General features: G+C 34.6%; 1 protein-coding gene across 1 annotated transcript in view; it reads right to left on the bottom strand.

The window, feature by feature from the left end:
- Window positions 1-2,867: 2,867 nt before the first annotated feature.
- The window catches only part of LOC131544217 (RAS guanyl-releasing protein 2), a 29,504-nt gene continuing 11,217 nt past the window's right edge, over window positions 2,868-21,154 (bottom strand). The window contains exons 2-17 of the mRNA XM_058782268.1: window positions 17,225-17,380; window positions 16,399-16,501; window positions 16,032-16,085; window positions 15,807-15,938; window positions 14,774-14,924; window positions 13,701-13,874; window positions 9,690-9,806; window positions 9,322-9,603; window positions 7,882-7,962; window positions 7,533-7,655; window positions 6,812-6,927; window positions 6,280-6,421; window positions 5,821-5,857; window positions 4,262-4,420; window positions 4,100-4,162; window positions 2,868-3,487 (exon numbers count right to left, since the gene is read on the bottom strand). Coding sequence (XP_058638251.1) covers window positions 4,104-4,162; window positions 4,262-4,420; window positions 5,821-5,857; window positions 6,280-6,421; window positions 6,812-6,927; window positions 7,533-7,655; window positions 7,882-7,962; window positions 9,322-9,603; window positions 9,690-9,806; window positions 13,701-13,874; window positions 14,774-14,924; window positions 15,807-15,938; window positions 16,032-16,085; window positions 16,399-16,501; window positions 17,225-17,294 — 1,800 coding nt within the window. The 5' untranslated portion in view covers window positions 17,295-17,380 and the 3' untranslated portion in view covers window positions 2,868-3,487; window positions 4,100-4,103. The remainder of the gene's footprint in view (window positions 3,488-4,099; window positions 4,163-4,261; window positions 4,421-5,820; window positions 5,858-6,279; window positions 6,422-6,811; window positions 6,928-7,532; window positions 7,656-7,881; window positions 7,963-9,321; window positions 9,604-9,689; window positions 9,807-13,700; window positions 13,875-14,773; window positions 14,925-15,806; window positions 15,939-16,031; window positions 16,086-16,398; window positions 16,502-17,224; window positions 17,381-21,154) is intronic.

Here is a 21,154-nt window from a genome sequence, read left to right as displayed (position 1 = left end):
GATCCCTAGTGATTGGCTAAAAGTGCGGCCACGACGTCAACATCAGCACCAGATGTGTGTGTTTAGTAACGTTGTGATGACTGACTGGATGCATGCAGTAGGCTATATATGCACACTTGGGCTTGTTTGTTAACCAATTAGCCTATACAACTTATATGTTTTGAAAACCGCCAAACTGACCAAAAACCAGCCCAAATTTTGTCCACCCGAACCAAGCCAATATTTAGCCTCACAATCAAATTCAAAACCGCCCGATTGGGCAGTAGCCCCTCACTGCAGAACAAAGATCCGGGGGTCGGGGTTGGATCCACATCCAGGGGGTGGAGATTGGTAGGTTTAGGTAAATGTAAGGTGGGAGGAGTTGGATCTAGATCCAACCACACCCCCTGGATCTTGTGTTCTGAAACCCGCCCAATCTGGCAACACATTCGGCTCCTCTAGCAGGTTTCTTCTTCTTATTCTTCCGTTTTTGGCGTTTTCTTTGTGCATATCACCACCTACTTTTGCTGTTATGCAGTCATGATTTATTTGGAATCAGTTTTTCCTTGTTTTGCTCTTGCCTCTTTCTCACATATCCACCCATATATTATATTGTGACCTCAAAACCAGTCTTAAGTCGCTGGGGTATATTTGTAGCAATAGCCAAAAATACATTGTATGGGTCAAAATTATTGATTTTTCTTTTATGCCAAAAATCATTAGGATATTAAGTAAAGATAATGTTCCATGAAGATATTTTGTAAATTTCCTACCATAAATATATCAAAACTTTTTTTGCACCCCCAGATTCCAGATATTCAAAAGTTGTATCTCGGCCAAATATTGTCCGATCATAACAAACCATACATCAATGGAAAGCTTGTTTATTCAGCTTTCAGATGATGTATAAATATAATTTCGAAAACACTTAAGACTGGTTTTGTGGTCCAGGGTCACATATAATTATGTGATGCTCCTTCCCATTCCATCTCCCAAAGTCCCACCTGGCGCTGCGTGTTCAGCTCCTCCAGATTGATTGGCCCCTAAAATTTGGAATAGACTAGATCATCCTTATTCCTATTAAATCCTTTCACTTAGTCCAATAGTATATATATGTATAGCCTCAGGTTTCTATGGGAACCGGAACTTCTAAATGCTTCTGCAGTGACTACCAATCAGCGATTGGTTCTTACATTTAGAAGGCGGGACTATTCCGCCATATTGCGCGATACAGTTTCTCCTATTCATAAGCATAGGGGTGAACCGTCTTTGTATTTTTATAGTCTTTGTCGCTATTCACTGACATTTCATGTTTTTGCGAAAGCTGATGAATTTAGGTGTAAATCTGACATACTACCCACATTTTCCCATCTGGGAAGTGTGACCAACGTGAATTGCATAAATCCAAATAGGACTACATTAAGGTAACGTTAGGTCTATAACAGATATATCAGGATATTTTGAGGACACCAGTCAAATTTAATCAATTTCTAACACTAGGGGGCGCTACAACTTCAGAAAATCGTGCAACTGTATGGCCTAGGAAGTCTGTCAGTTATTTTCTGACTCTCACAGTTAGATTCTGATTGCAATAGAAATGCTTTTTTTTTTATCCCAAAACAGCAGTCTAAACTGAATTGAATAAGTCATGCTCATGTAATTTAGTCACTCAAATATCAATATTTATTGTAACTGAAAAAATCCTACACACCTGCACATTAAAAAGTTGGTTGCATGAGAAAAATACATTCAATCATCACCAAGAAAAAAAACTAATCTTTTGTATTACAGAAAAAAACATATTTCAGTGTGCAACACCACAGATTTACTTCAATGTAAAATACATTCTCACTCTGAACACATCTTCCTTTCTCTTTTAATTAATGACAAAACACTGTACATATAAAAACAAAACATTCAACAAACAGCATAGGATATATGAAAAGAACATATCAGTTAATATGCATACAAAACGTGTTACATGCCTAACTAACATAAGAATCAGATTTCCCAGACTAATATCAACAGTTTCTCAGATCATTGGAAGAATTTTGTAAATCACATCTTAACAGCTTATGCTACAACATACAGTGCATTAAAAAGAGACAGAAGAGGAATATTCTCAAGTTTGAAACATGAACCTAGTGTTGTGAAACAGATGTTTTTGGCATCTCACAACAACAGAGCCAGATTTTTTTTAAAAGGGATGTTTAACATCTTTTAAACACAGAACCACAATAACTACTTATTATAATTATATTTAATTCTTCAGCAAAAGGCCATGGTAATGTCATTTCCCCATGAATATGCCATTTTCCTATTCACATTTTTAAATCAGTAACTTTAAAATAAAGTGTTCTAAAATAAGGTATTGATATCTCCTTTGGTGCATGGAGCCATTTAATCATTTGGATTACATCCAAACCATCATGAGTGTCTGACCCTTTCAATTAACTCAGATTCTTTATCAGTTAGTGTTTAATGCTTAGATATGCAGCCGGAAAAGGTTCTGGACATGTGACCAAAAGCTGATATCTAATTTTCCTGCGTACTCATTCACCAGATGGAGAAAAAAACAAAACAACAACAACCATCAAACAAACTTTGGCGGGCAAATGTTCAGTTGTGGTGTGAATAGCTTTACAGAAATTCATTGTTTCATTTCAAAATCTTGCTCACACATAATATTTGTGGTGTGAAAGGAGGGCCTTTTAATTCTATATAATTCTAATAATCCTTTTTATATATAGATTTTTTTTGTTTTTTTTACATCATTCAATACAAATGCATCAGTTATAGCTAGAATATAAACTACTTATTTTATTGAAGGTAACTCTCTGAAGATACATTCATTTGAAGAAAAAAAAAGAAAAAGTTTGGGATCCCCGTTTTGATTCAATAAAATCAAAGGTTTAAATAACATCACAGTTGATTGCATAATATTTCAGATGCAACACACCTGATCTATGCCACCATGAGTTTACACAGAAATTCAGCCATGACTGCTTTGGTGACATTAAGCTCCAATTTAGTTGCATTCACAAAAAGATCTTATTACTACAGTGAAAGTACTTAAAATAATAATAATAAAAACCTTTGTACCTCAGAACAGAGTCACTGAAAATTCCTCCTTCTCTTTCTTTATTTTCTTTTCTTTTCTTTCCTATTTTTTTATTTATAAAAGTAAGATTACAATGTCTTTCAAGCAACCTGGTTAGAATGTACACCATAATGATAAATCCTACAAATATGCTTGAGATTTTGAGATATGTGTGAGAATACATTCAGACTTCAGCGGGGAAGAGGTGGCTGATCAGTTGCAGCTTCAGTCCAGCAGATAGCAGCATGTCCATGTCTCACCATGTGTGTCAGGCTGTGATCCCACAGTTCAACCCTTACTCTAGAGCTTTTATCCTTCAACATTGTTGTGCTAGGTGTGATTGGAAGAAATTTGCCTCAACACAAGACTCCTTGTTGACATGCTGATCATTTGTGAAGTCTGTACAGCCTAGTGAAAAATAAATAGACTTAAATGTATTTGAAATACATTTATTTCATGCCAAGTATACTACAAATACATTTTCATATTTATGTACTTAATAAAATGCCCTGCAACTGGTATACTTAAAAGTCTGCTAAATTGGAACAACTAATTTTGTGCTTAATGCACGTTAATTGTGCAGAAGTAGTGCTGAAGTACAATTAAAGATATACTTGGTATATTTGGATTGTGCTAAAGTGGAACTATTGCAAATACACTTTAAATATCTTGCATTTAAAGACTGATATTATTCAAAGATCGTACAATCCTTATCAAAAGTGGCATTAAAACACATTTTAGACTTAATATTAAGAAATGCGCATTGTGCACAAGTAGTACGCCAAATAAAGTTTAATAATAATTTATATCAGTAAGTCTCGAGTTATCTGTCAGTAAGTTAACAGATCAGATTTTAACCACACTTAGTATGAAATAAATGTATTTTAAATATATTACTTATATATTTAATAATATTGAGTTAACAATACAATATAATGTGTAATGTTCTAACTTAAAATGGTTGTATGTTTTTTTTTCCTGAGAAAAGTATTTATGTAGTGATGCAGAATGTTGGTTTACCAGTTTAGAGGTGACAGTCAAAAACACCCTGTTCAGCTGCCTCTACATCCTCTTCTGTGATGACTGAAGAACAAAGATCAAGCAGAAATAGGCAGAGACAGTCTGGTAAACACAGCTCATCTAGGTTCTGCAGTTATGTGATGTGTGTGTGTGAGAATGTACCTGTGTTCTGCAGGTTAGACGGGGCATTGCTGGGCAGAGGAAAGCTGTAGGATCTGGACTGCAGTGACGGTGGTGTCTCATGACTGATGCTCTTCGTTCTTTTACGGCATTCGACCGTCAGGCGTCCATGACATGCTTTATGACAGTTCACACCACATACTGAGAGAGAGAGAGAGAGAGAAGCAGCATTAGTTTTTAGGGTGGTGGATAAAGGCGAAAAGACAGTAAGCAAGCTCTTGTGAAAAAGAAGTGCGCTTAATTGTAGTGCTGTAGTAAATGTAGTAATATAATTAAAAGTATATTTTTTAATATTATAATGAAATAAAAGGCCACTTACTTAAGAGACACTTTTCAAGATGTTTCACACTTAAGTACACATTTAAATCATTATGTTTGAATAATCTTTTGTCATGTTTTATTTTAATGTGTTTACTAACATACTAAAGCACTTGATTATAACTATTTAACTGTGTTTTTTTGATATACTACATTTAAAGTTAATATATTTCAAGTGTACTTAATTGCAATTTCATTGCAAATGTGTTTTTACACATATATATTTAAGTACATGATATGCAAGTTTGAAAAGAAATGACATTAAAATATATTTTAGTTTATCATAAATGCTTGTCAGAATGTTCAGCAGTACTTCAACCATATTTCAAAGTCAATAGAAGTAATTATGAAATTACATACAGTATAGATGTACTTAAATCCTACTTAAGTGGGTCAAAAAGCACTCTAAATCAGCAAGTTACATTTAATATAAAATAAAATTACATTAATATTATTTATATTAATTGCATTTAATATAAACTTAAACTATAACACATTTAATTTAATTGCAAAAGCACCATAAATGTATCATAAAAGCTGTTCATATTACTTGTGCTATAATCCAAGTAATTTAAAACTATATAATAGCTTTGTGTGAGCAACTGACTGAATTTGTTTACTGGAAACCTTGACATCCACCCTAGCTCTGCTTGGCACATTCATGAGTTTAGAGAATAAATAATTATTTTGTTTATTTGAGTTGGATAATTTCAATGAATTATCTGATATGCTTCACATAACTAGACTGAACGATTCAGTCACTAATCAGACTGATTCGGTTCTTGAGTCAACAGCTTAAATATCAGTCTGTTTCCCACCCAAAGCTATCATATGACTTCAGAAGTAATATGGGATGCTTTCATGATAATTCTTCAGTCCTTTGGAATCCTTTATGAAGCTCGAAAGCTCCAGTGCCCATGCACTGTAATGAACTCTATGCATGATCATTTCCGCATTTAACCTCAGAGGCCACTGTGACTTCTGGTGCAGAGGAAATTGTAAGAAAATAAGGCACAAAATTAAATCTCGAGGAAGTGTTACACAACAGGACAATGCAATATTGATACAGTCCACCTTCACACTAAAGGTATTTACAGCTTCTGGAACTCATTACTAAAACATTATGGTTTAATATAATATACAAAAATTCTATGTTTTCTATATGTATTTCATATATAATATACTACAAACATACCAAACACACACATGCAGCTCTCGCTTACCTTTGCATTTGTATCCTTGTTTATAAAAGCCCCATATCTTAAAAAAAGAAGAAGAAAATAAGTTATTTTTGAGGAAAAAAGACAGATGCAGAAAGGATGTGGAAAATAGTACTGAGAAGAGAAGAGGGAGGGACTAAGATCAAGAGAGAGAAAGAGAATCACAGCAGGTAAACAATAGATGAAAGGGAGAGCAAAAACACACAACATCAGAGGCCACACACACACACACACACACAGGTAGATCTGAAAGTACCACATACACTCAATGGAAGGGACTGGGGCACAACAAATAATGCACAGCTACACACCACACTATGCTATAAATAAACCAGCAGATCAAAGCCAATGTGTTCAGGCTAGAGCTAATTTCTAAAACTGTCCATCTCAGAAAACACAAGATGCAATCATTTAAAAAAAGAATGCTATGAATCTATTTCTATATGCTTGCATGAGACTTACAAAGCCAGCGCAGTGTTCGCAGAAGGTGGGTTTCACATATGTGGTCTCAATAAAGGTGTGTATGAAGCCCATCTTACAGTTGAGCAAAGAACTGGCCTTCATGAAGTAATCTATCATCTCCTCCCTGCTGATCTTTCCATCCCTGATAAATGGAGAAAGACAGAACAGAAAATGAGAGAGAAAAACAGACACTCAGAAACAGTCAATAAGATCCAAACAATGCAATCCGAGTTCATGTGCATATTTCATAACAAACCAACATTACAAAGGAAGAGGCCCAGTAACTCATGACATCTGCCTATGGGTTGTAGACTTAGTGAAATACATCACACAACTTCTAAAATCTGAGCATACACTTGCTTACTTTGTAAATGGTTACAGAGAAAAATTAGACATCATGCACTAAACGACAGGATCACACATTACCAGACAAACATGCATCTAGTTTTTAAATAAAATGGTATTGTTGGAAAAATAAACTATTTTAAATGTTGTGCCCACAACATTTCTCGTTTGGCATCAATACACTTACTGATTTTTATCGAGTTCTCCAAACTTGCTGAGATAAGGGAAGTTATTCCTGATACATTCAAACTCTTCACGTGAGATGAAGCCGTCGCCGTTTGAGTCGAAATTCTTGAACACAGACTGTGAAAAGAAAACATAAAAAAATGCATCTCCAACAATACATCTTACATGCTGGAAGGAGCTGTAAATGAACATATTGAGCCTGTTAAATTATATAATATAAAGTTACTGTCAGTGTAAACAAATACATACATTTGACCCTGCACTAAGCCCCATTACTGACAAATCCTACATTGTCAACTAAAAACTAGACTTGGCCTAGTTCAAAAATAGAAGCCTGGAGTCTCAAGATAAAGAACTTGAGCATCTTAAAAAAGCAGTGCTCAGGTCGTGAGATGCTGAAAAAAACAGCAAGACGCAATGCTACGACCAAAATATCATAGACAGAATACAAGAACACGTCCTTTGCAAATGTCCACTGAGCAAAATCTACCTTTCAGAAACTGAATATGATATCGAAATTTCCATCACACATTTCTTTGTCAAGCAAATTACTAGAACTGCACGGTTAATCAAGGAGTAAGAGAGTTTGACTGAGTTTGCAGCAGTAAATAATACCAGTGGGGTTTAGTAAAGGCTCAATTCAAGTGATGCAATGGATTTGACACAAAAGTGTGACAAAACAAATTCAAATGAAAAGAATGTTTTTGTTTTTTTTCTCTTACTTCCACCATCTTCTCGATATGTTTGCTGATGATAGCAGGATCAGCTTTAGGCTTGACTGACGCTGCCCACTCATCAATCATTGATGGCTGTTTAGGAGCTGAACTGGAGGAGGAGGTTGAGTTCTGATCCACCAATCAAAAAATAAAGTCACATTATTTCACATATATTTAAATCGAATCTTGTGAGTTTACTTATTACTGTAAATTACTGTAAATTATACATTTCTTTATGACCAAACATCTACATTTCTGATTGATGAACGTGAATAAATATATGACAAATTAATAAAATTAACCAAAATTAATAAATATATAAAATTAACCAAATATAACTGGCTGGAAAACTGACCGCTGGTTTTGCAGCTCTGGGTTCCCTCTGTAATGAGAGCTGATAAATCTCTTCTTCTGTGTGGTACTGATCCAGTGACACCTATACATAAGGATTCAATAAATTATAAATGAATAATATAACTTTTTAGGAAGAATACATACATTATTATCATTATATTCTATATATAAATATATATAAAATTCTCATGGTATGTTCACCCAGTGCAGCAATTACTGTAATCATTCAGGAGACTCTATGTAGAGTTGTTCACATTCTGAGGAATAAAAAATATTTTGTTCCTATGGCAATGCTATGGCAACGGTGAAATGTATCTATTTTTGGATTTACAACAGCAAAACTCTGCCATTAGCAAAAAAAAAGTTTTTGTAAGCTCATTCCATAACAAAGACTTTTCAAAACTTGTTTTCCGTGTTGAGTGTGGACAGGTGGAACAGATTGAGGAATATGGGATACGCAAGTTGAAGTCCAGTCTTCCACATATCTTCCAATTAATACTGCAAGGATTGCATACTTTTATATGCAGAAACTCAGAAAAGTTAGCATTTTCCGGTTCCGGTAACCAAAGTTAAGTTTTTTTTTTTTTCAATGGGTTTTTAACATAAGCTCAAGATATTTTCAAGTTTTATTCTACAACATAAAATACACTAGTAATACCACCTTTTTTTTTTTTTTTACAGCTTTTACTCGTCTTAAAAAGAAAACAAGTGGATAAATTGGACTGCAGATTGTTGGGGAAGTTAAACAGGATCACACCATCAGGTAAACTCATCTACGCATTAGTCGCTTTCACAGCCTCATTGTGTTTATAATCGCGCTTTTGCAAACTATTGGTAAAATGTATTTTAAATAAGTTGTCAGAAGCTTATCGGTGGTGACATTAAAGTTACACGACCATGGTGTAGTTTGTTTAAAGCCTATGTTTAGCTTTTAACCTCTGCATATTGTATTTTGGCCTTAAAAACATGTCAGAATCATAAACTTTTGTTGGTCACAGAGCTTATTTTGTGCAGTAATCCAAAAGCCAATGGAAAAATCTGGTAACACCTTATTTTAAGGTGTCCTTAAACACTATTGTAATAACAATAAAGTTTGCATAATTACATGCAAATAATCCTACGCCAAACCCTAATCCTAACCCTATAACCATATAGTAAGTACATGTAGTCAATTAATATTACTCAGTACTTAAATGAATAATTACACTGTAACAAGGACACCTTAAAATAAAGTGCAACTGAAAATCCTTGAGACAGCCTGAGTGATGCTAACTTACAGGCTGGCCTACAAAAATATATTTTCACTGCAGCGCTCTATGGTGGAAATCAATATATTTTCTTAAACTAACCAATAAAATGCGTTTTTACAAATAGACACCCATTCAATCAGTCAGTTTTATCCTAATCACATTAAGACAATACATAAAACACATGCACTCACTGTAAGTAGATTGAGCAAGTCTGTGTTGGCCTCGATGTTAGGAGGATTGTTCTGCACGAGAGCCAATTCCTGCAGGATGGCATAGAGCTGCTGAGTTTTAGTCAAGTTGACTTGAGTCTTCTGTGGGTCTGTCCAGTCCGCAAGAGCGACATGAACAGCTATCAAGTCCTTGAGGTTAACAGCCAAGATTGGGAATCGGAAACCAGTGCATTCAGCGAATCGGCGACGGTACTGACTATAGTTTCCACAGGACGTCAGCAGGTCCAGCAAAGTGTTAAAGATCTGAAAGAGATATTCAGATGGTACTTGTCTGAAATAATCACGTCGGGTCTGATGTATATGTGTATGGTGACAGGTCTGGTATGTACCTTATTAGTTTCACTGCTGATGTGTGCCTGTGTCTCCTTCAGCCTAGAGATGGAGCTGTTATTGAGACCCCCGACCACCGCCATCAGCGTGTTGAAATTCTGCAGCTGCAGTAGTTTCTATAGAGCGTGAATTAGTGAGAAAGAAAGAGAGGATGAAGTTGACAAAATCTCAAAAGGCACCTATTATGCCCCTTTTTACAAGATGTAATATAAGTCTCTGGTGTCCCCAGAATGTGTCTGTGAAGTTTCAGCTCAAAATACCCCATAGATCATTTATTATATCAGTTTGAAAATGCCTATTTTGAGTGGAAGCAGAAACAGGCTGTTTTCGTGCACATCTCTTTAAATGCAAATGAGCTGCTGCTCCCCGCCCTCATTTCCAGAATAGGGATGTGCCTTTATAACTAGTGTCTCAGATACTCTGCAAAAAAACATGTTTGATTTTGATTATCATGTCTGTCGCACTGAAATCATGTGTTTTAATCTTTATTAAACATTTCTGAGCACACACATCCAAAGTACGCGCACAGAAAGCGTACTTAGTTCTCTTTCATGTCTTATTGCGTTTAAACTACCAAATGCACACAAGTTTATGTTAAAAACACACATAAGTTACAAAAACACAGTTGGTTATGTCTGGGAAAGAAATTGCATGTTTATATTAGATCTGTGTATTAAGTGACAGCAGCGTAATATACTGTATCTATACTGCTCTCTACGCTGTTAATATGACCCACACAATAAAATAAAAGCAGAAAATCATTCACTGCTCTTGATTCATTCACTTCTGTAGCTTTAATAAGACATTTCTTATTTGATTGCTGCTTTTAAATGCTCTAGCGTGAAGATAAACATGGCAGATTGTGTGCGGCTCACTCAGGGCGGGGTCTGTCAACAGTCGTGGGTGGGGCTTGCAAAACGTGAGGTCATATTTTACAGATTCTGCGAACGGCTGCTTATGATTTATGGGGATTAAAAAAAAAGAGCGGGTGGATTTTTATGATTATAGGGTGGTTGTGTTCACACTGCCAACACACATTTATGTTCAAACAACATGTAAATGTGAATTTTGCATAATAGGTGCCCTTTAAGTTGAATTAAAATAATAAAAAAAACAGTTCACAAAGAACATACTCATGCTATTAAAAGGCTATGAAAGCTGCAAATTTATCAAACTCTTGGAGGTAAGAAATTCAAGGTATTTATTTAGTATAGTGGTTATATGTATTATTTTTAATAATTCTGAACTAATATCTAAAACATAAATAAATAGTTACGAACAGTAAAAGGTTTAGTATGCATGAAACCACAAAGCTGGTTAAGTATGTTAAATTACATTTAGTATTATTATTAATACAACTGACATTACTTTCCGAGTAAGTAATGTTAAGTACTGTTTAATGGCTACATAAAATACTTAAAGGATGAACTGTATGTCATTCACTATATAGGCAATAATTAAGTTTGATTAGTATCATTTAAGTGCAGAATCTTAAATAGGGTGGCAAAGAGTCAGAAATGTTGGAAACTTTCCAGGATTTTTTGGAAACTTTTGGAATGTTTACAGAAATTTATTGAAAGAGGTCTTCCCTTTTGCAACCCTTACCTTAAATATTTCACACAATTTGTTTTACCTTTTTCAAAATCTTAAAACTTTTCTTATTGTTCTCAAGTTTAAGATAACAGATTTCAAATGTGACCCTACTGAACTGTTGCAGTTTGCACATCGTTGTCATTGTGATGTGTGTGGACGCTTTATACCAAGTTGAAAAACTCCAACTGTGATCTGTTTGAAGCAGAATACCTGACATGTAAAGCAGGCACTAACGTGTAAGAGGCAGTGATTAAAGGGTACCTATATTAGTTCAGCAAAGCGCAAGACATCAGCCAGTGAAGACAGTTTGTGGTTTGAACCCTTAATAAAAATATAAATTAGTGCAAACATTTGGTGCTTGGCCCCTAAATATGCCTCTAGCCTGCTTTTAGGAGATGGATGGAGAGAGGAAAGTATTTAAAAGAAAAAGACAACTCAATTTGAAAACAAATCGGGCAGGAAACCTTGTGAAAGAGAAGGGAAAGATCAGAAAGATATAAAGCAGCAGTCAAAGTGATATTTTGGAAGAGGAAGAGCTCAGGGGCCCATAAGAAGGAAGAGAACAAGGGATCATCAGGAGGAACAAGAGCAGGGGGTGATGGAGCCCCACTGTGCTTCTGAAAAATTCAAAGAGAAGAAAAGTCACATGGGTCTAGCTGTCATTGTACTAAAGGTCTACACCAGGAATCTATGTTTTGTAGGTCTTTGGTTTTACCTTTTTTCACAGATGGCTTTTTGCTGATTTGCACTCAGCAGCTGTTATATGTGCTTATAACTACTAGTAGTAACTAGTAACTGTACTAGTGGTGTTAGCAACCCTATAAATTATCATTTCAATCACACAAAGAATTCATAGACCAAGCACATACAAGCCCAAATGTGCCAATACGTTCTGTACCTAAATAAGATCAAAAATCTGCCCCAGTTTACATTAAAGGGATATTTTAATCTTACATTTACTCACCCTCATGTCATTCCAAACCTGTGAGATTCTTTCTTCTGTTGAACATAAAAGAAGATATTTTGAAGAATGTTGGTAACCTAAAAGCTGACAGTAGCCATTGACTTCCATAGTATTTTCCTCCCTACTATGGAAATCAATGGGGACCAACAAATGTTTGGTTCTTCAAAATTCTTCAAAATATCTACTTTTGTGTTCAACATAAGAAAGAAACTCATACAGGTTTGGAACGACATAAATTAAGACAGAATTGTCATTTTTTTGGGTGTATATGAGCTTACATTAAAATGAATAATTTAACACATTCATTATATACATATTCATTACATACATGTTTTACATTGTACATTGAAAAAAAATAGTGTACAAACAATTTTCACTCAGAAATGGATAGTTAAGTTTACAATTAATTACAAAGAAAAAAAACATTGAATCAAACATGACATTTTGAAGACTGAAATAGTATTTTCTTCCAAAAATGTACTCTAATAATCTTTATTTACGTTTTTTTTTTTTTTTTTTACAGTGTACATGCATTTACATTTTCTTTTTCAACTGCTTACACACAAAATCTTTACTTGTCACACAATTTCTGAAAGCTGACATTCAAACAGCAGAAGCACACTGTCAGTCCTCTGTCGTGTGTGTCATGTGTTCCCGCCTCTTGTGTCCATATTTGGTCTTGTTCCGGTCCTTGTTAAGTGTGATTATTAGTTAAGTCTTGTCCAGCCGTGTTTTAGTAATTATCAGTGATTGTCATGTGTATTTAGTTCCTGCCTGTTTAGTTAGCTTTCGTCTGGTCTACTCGTTATTCCCCGGTGTTCCTGTCTGTGTCTGCCTTGCCTTGTCTTGCCCTGTCCTGATGTCATGATTAAAGACTATTATTTTGAAGTTTATCCTCGTCTCCGTATTCCTCGTTCCTCCCTGCTGTGTGCACCGTGACACACACACCAAATCTGCAAAACCATACACTAATTCTCGTTTTCAATTTGCAAAACACAACACACAATTCTCTATGTAACACACAAAAATCTAACAGGAATTAATATTACGTGTTTGCTTTTGAGATGTGTTAGTGATATTTTGAATGCAGTGCTTCATTTTGCAAGAGATGTGAGGCATTTTGCATTCTGTGTGTTCAATTCTTGGATTTGTGTGTAAAGTTTTGAAAATGTGTATAAGCAGTTGAAAAAAACTGTAAATACATTTGCATGTAGTCACATATATAACTACATCTGCAATTAATTTCTGTAATTACTTTTATAATTACATTGTTGACCTTACACTTTACCCTATCCTTAAACCAACTCATACCATGAAACCTGTCCCTAACCTTACCTGTAGCCCACCTCAATTGTGGCAAAAGTGTTTTGCAATAACATAAGTACAAATGTACCAAACAACTTTTTTTTTGATAGACATACATAGATGTCTGATGTAAGTTAGAGTTCCTGACCTGTGCAACCTGTAAGAAGTGTGCGATCACAGCCGCTCTCTGCGGTGCGGTGGGTTTACTCAGAACCATCAGCTGAATCCACTGCGAGACGCTGTTAAAGAGCGTAATAAACCTCTCCAGGATGGGGTTATCTACCGTACAGCCATGCATCACAAAGCTGTGGTAATCCTGAAACTGAAACACACATTAAACAGAATAACAAAAATACGTTGTAAGAACAATTTTCTAGCATTCCCAATAAGTTACCATTAAGAAATTTCTGAATGCTCTCTAAAAAAAAAAAAAGTCTTGTTTTAACCCTCTGGTGTTATTCACATGGCAGTTAAAAATTACAGGATTTTTAAAATAATTTCAGTAAAATGAATGTACTATATTTTAGATTGATGTTTTTTATTTAATATTTTGTATTTTTATGGGATTTTATTATATTTACGGAATAGTTATGATATATTTATTACCTATTAACCATTTTTTGAGCATAGACCGTAACCTGTCAAATTTTGAATTAAAAAAAAAGTTACAGAAGTTTGTTTATTATGAAAAATGCACAAAAATAATATTTTATATGAAATATATATTTTCCAAAAGATGTTTTTCTAAACAAAATCAAAGCCCTAAATCTAAACAAGTTATGTTCCAAATTTGAGGTTGATATCTCAAAAAATGAGTTTTCAGTAAGATTTTGTTTGGGTGCAGTACCAAACGCTTGCATCTCCAATGCAAACAAAACAAGTGTGACTATTTTTTCAGGGCCATTTAACCTTTTCAAATCATGTCCATGTTTCACACCATTCTGTAAAAAATATAAAAAATGACTAAAGAACACAAATGCATGCAATCAACTGCATATTCAAGATTGTATGGATATCTATATGGTGATTCATTCTCATCAAGTTCTTAATATAAGATAAAAATAAATGCATCAGCTTAACACACCACCCAGACATGACAGACACTTTCAGCACTTTTAGATTTTAATTAGGACATTATTTGGTCTATTTCTATCTCTTCTGAAGACAATTAGAGTATTTTCATCCCAACAATGATAGCAAAACCTGTACTCACAAACGTACCATTATCTTGCAGAAGGATTTGTACTCCAGATAGGTCAGATGTTCAGCAAGCTCACAGGGGTCCAGGTGATCAAACAAAAGAGACATTTTTCTCTTTTTTGACATTGATGGAACTCTTTGGGTAACCTGCCGTTTCCATTTATACGAGGGACTGCAGCGGAAAAATGTGTTATTTCAGATATGACTAATGTTGTTATTCTTGGCAGTTGTCTAACATGCTGAAATCTGACAGTGCTGCGTAAGGACATCCCTCATGACATGAAAATAAAACAAATCATCAACTCAGCCTCATTTTATCTGAACTTATTGTTGAAATCTCGTGGTTTTGATTTTGATACATTTGAAAATGCAGAAGCGTAAATAAGATTTGAGAGCTACATTCTTAAAAAACGTAAAGGTTCTTTTTGGCATACATGGTTCCATGAAGAGTCTTTAACATCCATGGAATCTTTTCATTCCACAAAAGGTTCTCTATACACCCTAAAAAAAATAAAGGTTCCAAAAGGGGGTTTTCACAGTGATGCAATAGATAGAAGAACCATTTTGGGTTCTCCGAAGAACTTTTCACTGAACAGTTCTTAAAAGAACCATTTTTTTCTTAGTGTGAAGAACATTTTAATGATCTGAAAAACCTTTTTCCACTACACTGAAAAAAATTATTAATTGAATTTACAAACATTTTTTAAGGTAAGTGGTTGCAATCGATTTATTTGAGCTACATTTAAATAAACAAATTTAGTCAACTAACTTTCAACATGTTTTTTTTTAAATGTAGCCAAAATAAATTTTTTGCAATCACTTACCTTAAAAAAATTTAGTATATTTTTTTCGGCGTATAAAGAAACTTTTGTGCAATGGAAAGGTTCCATGGATGTTAAAGGTTCTTCGTGGAACCCTAGATGCCAATAAAAAATATACATGTTTTGAACAGCAGTGCGAATAGATGACAGAACTTTCATTTTTGGTGAACCGCTTAACCTTTTCAGAGTGGGAAAATGACAATAAGTGTGTGGGTGCGTGTCTGTAAACTTACACACTCTCTACATCAATCAATTGACTCTGTGTTTCATTGCCGCCAGCATTCAGGTTCTCTCTCAGGTCTTTTATCTGGTCAGCCAAAGCAGGATTCAGATCGAACTCTACTGGAAATTCGGAAATCCAGTACCTACATACAAAAAGAGCGGAGAGAAAATGCAATGAAAAAGAGAAGATAAGACATGCCATGGAGAGTTTAAATGAGATACAGTATTTGTCTTACTTGACGAGGTGGCATAGTTTGGCTTTGATATCTTCGGTGCTGCCTTCCTGTGACCTGTATATTTGTTAAGGGTGTAAAGTTTTAATTTAGGCTTTCATTTTATGCTAACACCAGCAAACCTTACAACAGAACATGTAACCCAAAAAGAAAATATGGAAAAAAATAGTCCAGATTTCATCAAATATTCTTTCATTTAGCTTTACATAATTACCAAGAATGAAAACTTCTTGGCACTTTTCATGCCAGGACAGTTAGTTCCAGTCAACCTAACATGGGTTGTAAGTAACCATCTAATGAAGTTGAAATATATTGGCCAAGTATGATTGTATGAAAAATACAACTGGAAGGTTTTGTAGATAAAGGATACTTTAGCAGCAGTTTCTTGGATAGATCGGTGGAAGATATGTACCAAGGATGCATCATCAGAAACATTTTCACAAAGGAGGTATTTTTAATTGTGCCTTCACTGTCTGAAAACACAAACATCTCAGAACATTAATGAAGAATAAACAATAACACTTCAGATTAGGGAACACATAATTCACTATTAACTAAGTGTTTTCACTCAAGAAACTCCTAATTTGCTGCTTATTGATAGTAATGGGTAGTTGTTTTGTAGTAGTTTAGGTATTGGATAGGGTTAATAATGGTCATGCAGAGCAAGGCATTAATATGTGCTATATAAATACTAATAAACAGCCAATTTGCTAGTAATATGCATGCTAATAAGCAACTAGGCAATAGTGAAAGATGTTCTTTAATCTAAAGTGTCATCAAATAAACCTACACATTTTTGTGTAGCACTGTAACATTGTATTTTATGTATTATCATTTTCAATTCTCAACCGTATTAATTAATAAAAAGTCAATTTTTAAATCATTAAAAAATGTAAATTCCTTGCTTCTGTGATTCTTTTTTATGATTATATTAATTCCTTTTATGTAAAGCACTTTGAACTATCATTGTGTAAGAAATGTGCTATAAAAATAAACTTGCCTTGCCTTTTGTGGTGACTTCCTTGGTCAAATTTACCAGCTAAGCTTTATTCATAAAAAGCATGCTTACTGTTTGCTGATTCACCATTTCTGTAGATCTGCAGCAGAAACTTCTGCTTCTCAACTGCTCTAATTCATCAGACTAAATGTTCCAGCCAAACGTCTTCATGCATAAGACTGTCTCTTTATAGACTCACCAAAGGATTGTATGCAGAAGTCCACCAACTCATCCACTGTTCCTGAATCCACAGGTAACGGATCCATCATGTCTCTCTTTTTCTTCCTCTGTCTTCACTTTCTAACAGCCTTCTGTCTTTCTCTTCTCCTCCAGTGATCTTCCTCTTCTCTTTTGTCTGTCAATAGAGATTGTTATTGTAAGGAGAAGAACACACTAAACATGCTTGTGAAAATGAAGTGCCCTTAATTGCACTGAATGTGCACTTGTAGTGTACTTCAAAACTTAAAAGTATATTTAAAAAAAAAAAAAGTATTTGCAGTTCATATAATATTAATGAAATAAAAGGCCACTTAAGTGTACTTACAGAGAGTACTTGTCCTTGCACGACCGATTCTTAACACACTTTAGTAGACTTTTAAAAAGTGCATTTTATAGTGTACTTCAAATTTTAATTTCATATATTTAAAAAAAAATACTGTACTTCCAGATAATATTAAAATAATACTACTAAATAAACAAAAATGTCACTTAAGTGCACTTAAGAAACAGAAATTAAAGGCCTGGTTTCACAGACAGGGCTTAGCTTAAGCCAGGACTAGGCCATAGTTCAATTAGGATTTTAAAGTAGGGTTATAGACATGACTTAGAAAAAAACATTACTGGTGTGCATCTTGAGATAAAACAAGGGCACTGACATATTTCAAGATCAATCAGTGCAAGTTTCTTTCAGTTAAAACAGGACTAGGCTTTTTAAAAAGTGTACTTTTTTGTAAAAGTGCAATTTCAACTTGATCATTACAAATGTGTAATTACAATTAGGCCCTATCTTTAAACACAACATACAAGTTTCAATAGAAATTACATTAAAGTACATTTTCGTTTACCACAAATGCTTTTCAGATTCAGCAGTACTTTAACCATATTTCAAAGACAATAGAATTATGAAATTACATATAAAGATGTACTTAAGTCCTACTGAAGTGGATTAAAAAGCACTCTAAAGTTCAGCTAATTGAATCCATTTAATTGCCATTAACATGCATTTAAGTGTCCAAAAACATTACATTCAGTTTGCATTAAATATATTATTTTTAAAGAATAATGAGTAGGCTACTGTTTTAAAAAGTATGCTAAAGTGTACTTATAATTCTCTAACTCGCAAGAGCATATACTCAAAAATAAAGGTGCTTCACGAAGCCATAGAAGAACCTTTATGCTTAAATGGTTCCATAATAAAGAACCTTTAACATCTGAAGAACCTTTCTGTTTCACAAAAGGTTCTTTGTGGTGAAATAAGGTTCTTCCGATTATAAAAAGGTAAGGAAGAGATGGTTCTTTAAAGAACATTTGACTGAATGGTTCTTTGTGGAAACAAAAATGGTTCTTCTATGGCATCGCTGTGAAGAACCTTTTGAAGCACCTTTATTTTTAAGAGTATATTTCACTATTTAATCTTTTCTGCCTCACAATTGACACAGAAAGCCATTTTTGGTGTTAGAGCAACTCTAACAGCAGGTTTTACAGAATATCTAATGCAACTTAATTGGTATAAAATATTTTATTCGTATTTTCATCAGTATGAAATAAAAAGAGCTGCAGAACAGTGTGTTATTTGTAAAAGGCTCTGCCGTCTGGTCTTTGACCAAACCACCCGCTGAAGACGGCATCATGACTCTACATTCTGAGGCCTCAGTGACTGAATGACAGACGTACCAAATGTCCCAACTGATAAACTCATTTAACGTAATGCACATGCACAGAAAATATCATGAGACTGCCAAGCAACTGACCTCTTCATAAACAGAAAACCTCAAGTTATCACATCCTAAAACAGAATGGTCACACAAGCACCAAACCACAGCCTATCCTTCACACAACACACACACTTATCACTTACTGTGCTTTCCTGTATTGACAGAACAGACACACACACACACACACACACACATGCTCATGCAGTCTTAGAAAGGTGGCCAATAGGAAACCATGGCAACACACTCTGATCCCATTGTGATCAACCTCTCCATATGGAAACACAAATTATATTCCACTACAAAGAATTCCACATGAACGAAATGCACAAAACAATACAGTTTATAGAGAGAAAAATAAAATATGACACCCAAACAGCCATCTCACTGTCCTCTGACTGGCTAATAATTTAGGCTCAGTTCTATATTTGGCAGAAACCACCAAAAATACAAAGAAAATCCTGTAGACAGTGGTGGATCCTTAAATAAGGCATCTTGGTTAATGATGCATGGCCACACACACACACACACAAGCCTCCATTAAGCTAAATGAAGCGTGTTTTATATAGGATCTCATTGTATGGTGGAATGTGTGCATTTGTGTGTGTGTGTTGCTGCAGAGAGGTGGGAGGACACTTTCAATTACAGCCCTCATAGAGAGAGAGAGAGAAGAGAATAATAGATTTAATAGAAGAGCTGCAGTGAGACTCTCTCAGACTCAAACTAACAGCAGTTCTGACACGAGGCCTGAATCGCGAGCCACAGTCGGCCTGCTGTCTACAAATCCTGAGAAACCCTGCAAAAACCTCCCTTTGACTTCTGTTCTGAGTGTAGGACTAGGGATGCAAATTTGGGCAAATTCTTTACAGGCTATTGTTAATTGACTAACCGTTAACCAGCAGGCCTTATATCAATCACGTGACACAACAGACAAGACACAGGCTAATTTGGGGTTTTTTTTAGGGCAAAGGTCAACATGAGACTGCCAAATTACTGCAATTCACCCTTGATCTGAGAAAATCAACTATAGTTATAGCTCAATTACAAACATTATGGATTTTGTCAGTTATGTAATTTTCACATCCTAAAACAGAAACACTTACACAAGCACCAAACCACAGCCTGTAATTCATCCTTCAAATGTAACTCACCCTTGAGCTGAAAAATCAGCTTTAATTATAGATGCATTTATAAACATTATGGATTTTGTCAGTTATGTAAGAGAGTTAATGTAAGTGTATTTTCTAATGTGACAACTGTAGCCTGTATTTTTGTGTCTGTATTTCAGCAACAAGGATGTCTACATGCTTTGTTTGCTATTGAATTAACTGATTTGTTCAACTACAGTACATTGAAAGAATATCATACTATTGTGTTGTGGTGATTAAACTGCATGCTCTCATTACATTAAACTTAATTTTACGAGGTGGTGACTTCGTAGGAATTCATACAATGTGATATGTACAACATGGTACGAGTTTTAGAAAAAACATAAGCATGAAGATCCACACCTAAATATGACAGCCAATGGGACGTAAGCAGATTGCATAAAAATGTATGGTGAGACTATAAGAATTCATATGAATTACCACCAATTTGCCGTAAAATAGTTACATGAGAGTGTTGTCAGTTTGCTAAAAGTTTTGAAAATAGTACCAAAGCGAATAAAAAAAAAAAGTGCATAGTAAAGACGTTTATTGTAAAACATTGAAATTACATTGTTTACTAATTGAGAATGATGCACCATATTCTGTTCTAGCCATTTTAGATTTATAACACAAATAAACATAAATAGGTTCTTGTCCAGAATAAGCTACAAGCGTACCATGGTGCATATTGAAATTGTTGCTTCGACAGGTTGAGGTAAGTCTACACAGATGAAGAGAAGAAAATCCTTTTTGTGGTGCAACAAAAAAGTCATGTGGTGCAACCAACATGCAGAAAAATATAGCAGCTTTTATGTGGCCAAGCAGAGAAATGGCCACACTTGAACCTTAGGAAATACAAAAAGAAAATGATATAAACTGCTTACCCACAAAAGTTAATGACAGAGCCCAAGTAGGTTTTGAACCTGTACATTTTGCAGTTGTAAAATGTCATGTGGAATGACTACCCAAGAGCGGAACTATATTTATGAATTATTAATTGCAAAAATAACACACATAATATTTATAAAAATACTTTTCACGTAGATTAAT

Source organism: Onychostoma macrolepis, chromosome 07, assembly GCF_012432095.1.
Source record: "Onychostoma macrolepis isolate SWU-2019 chromosome 07, ASM1243209v1, whole genome shotgun sequence".
In the NCBI taxonomy this organism is placed as follows: Eukaryota; Metazoa; Chordata; class Actinopteri; order Cypriniformes; family Cyprinidae; genus Onychostoma; species Onychostoma macrolepis.
Note: the sequence above shows the minus strand (reverse complement) of the source record. Positions and strands in the feature narration are given on the sequence as shown.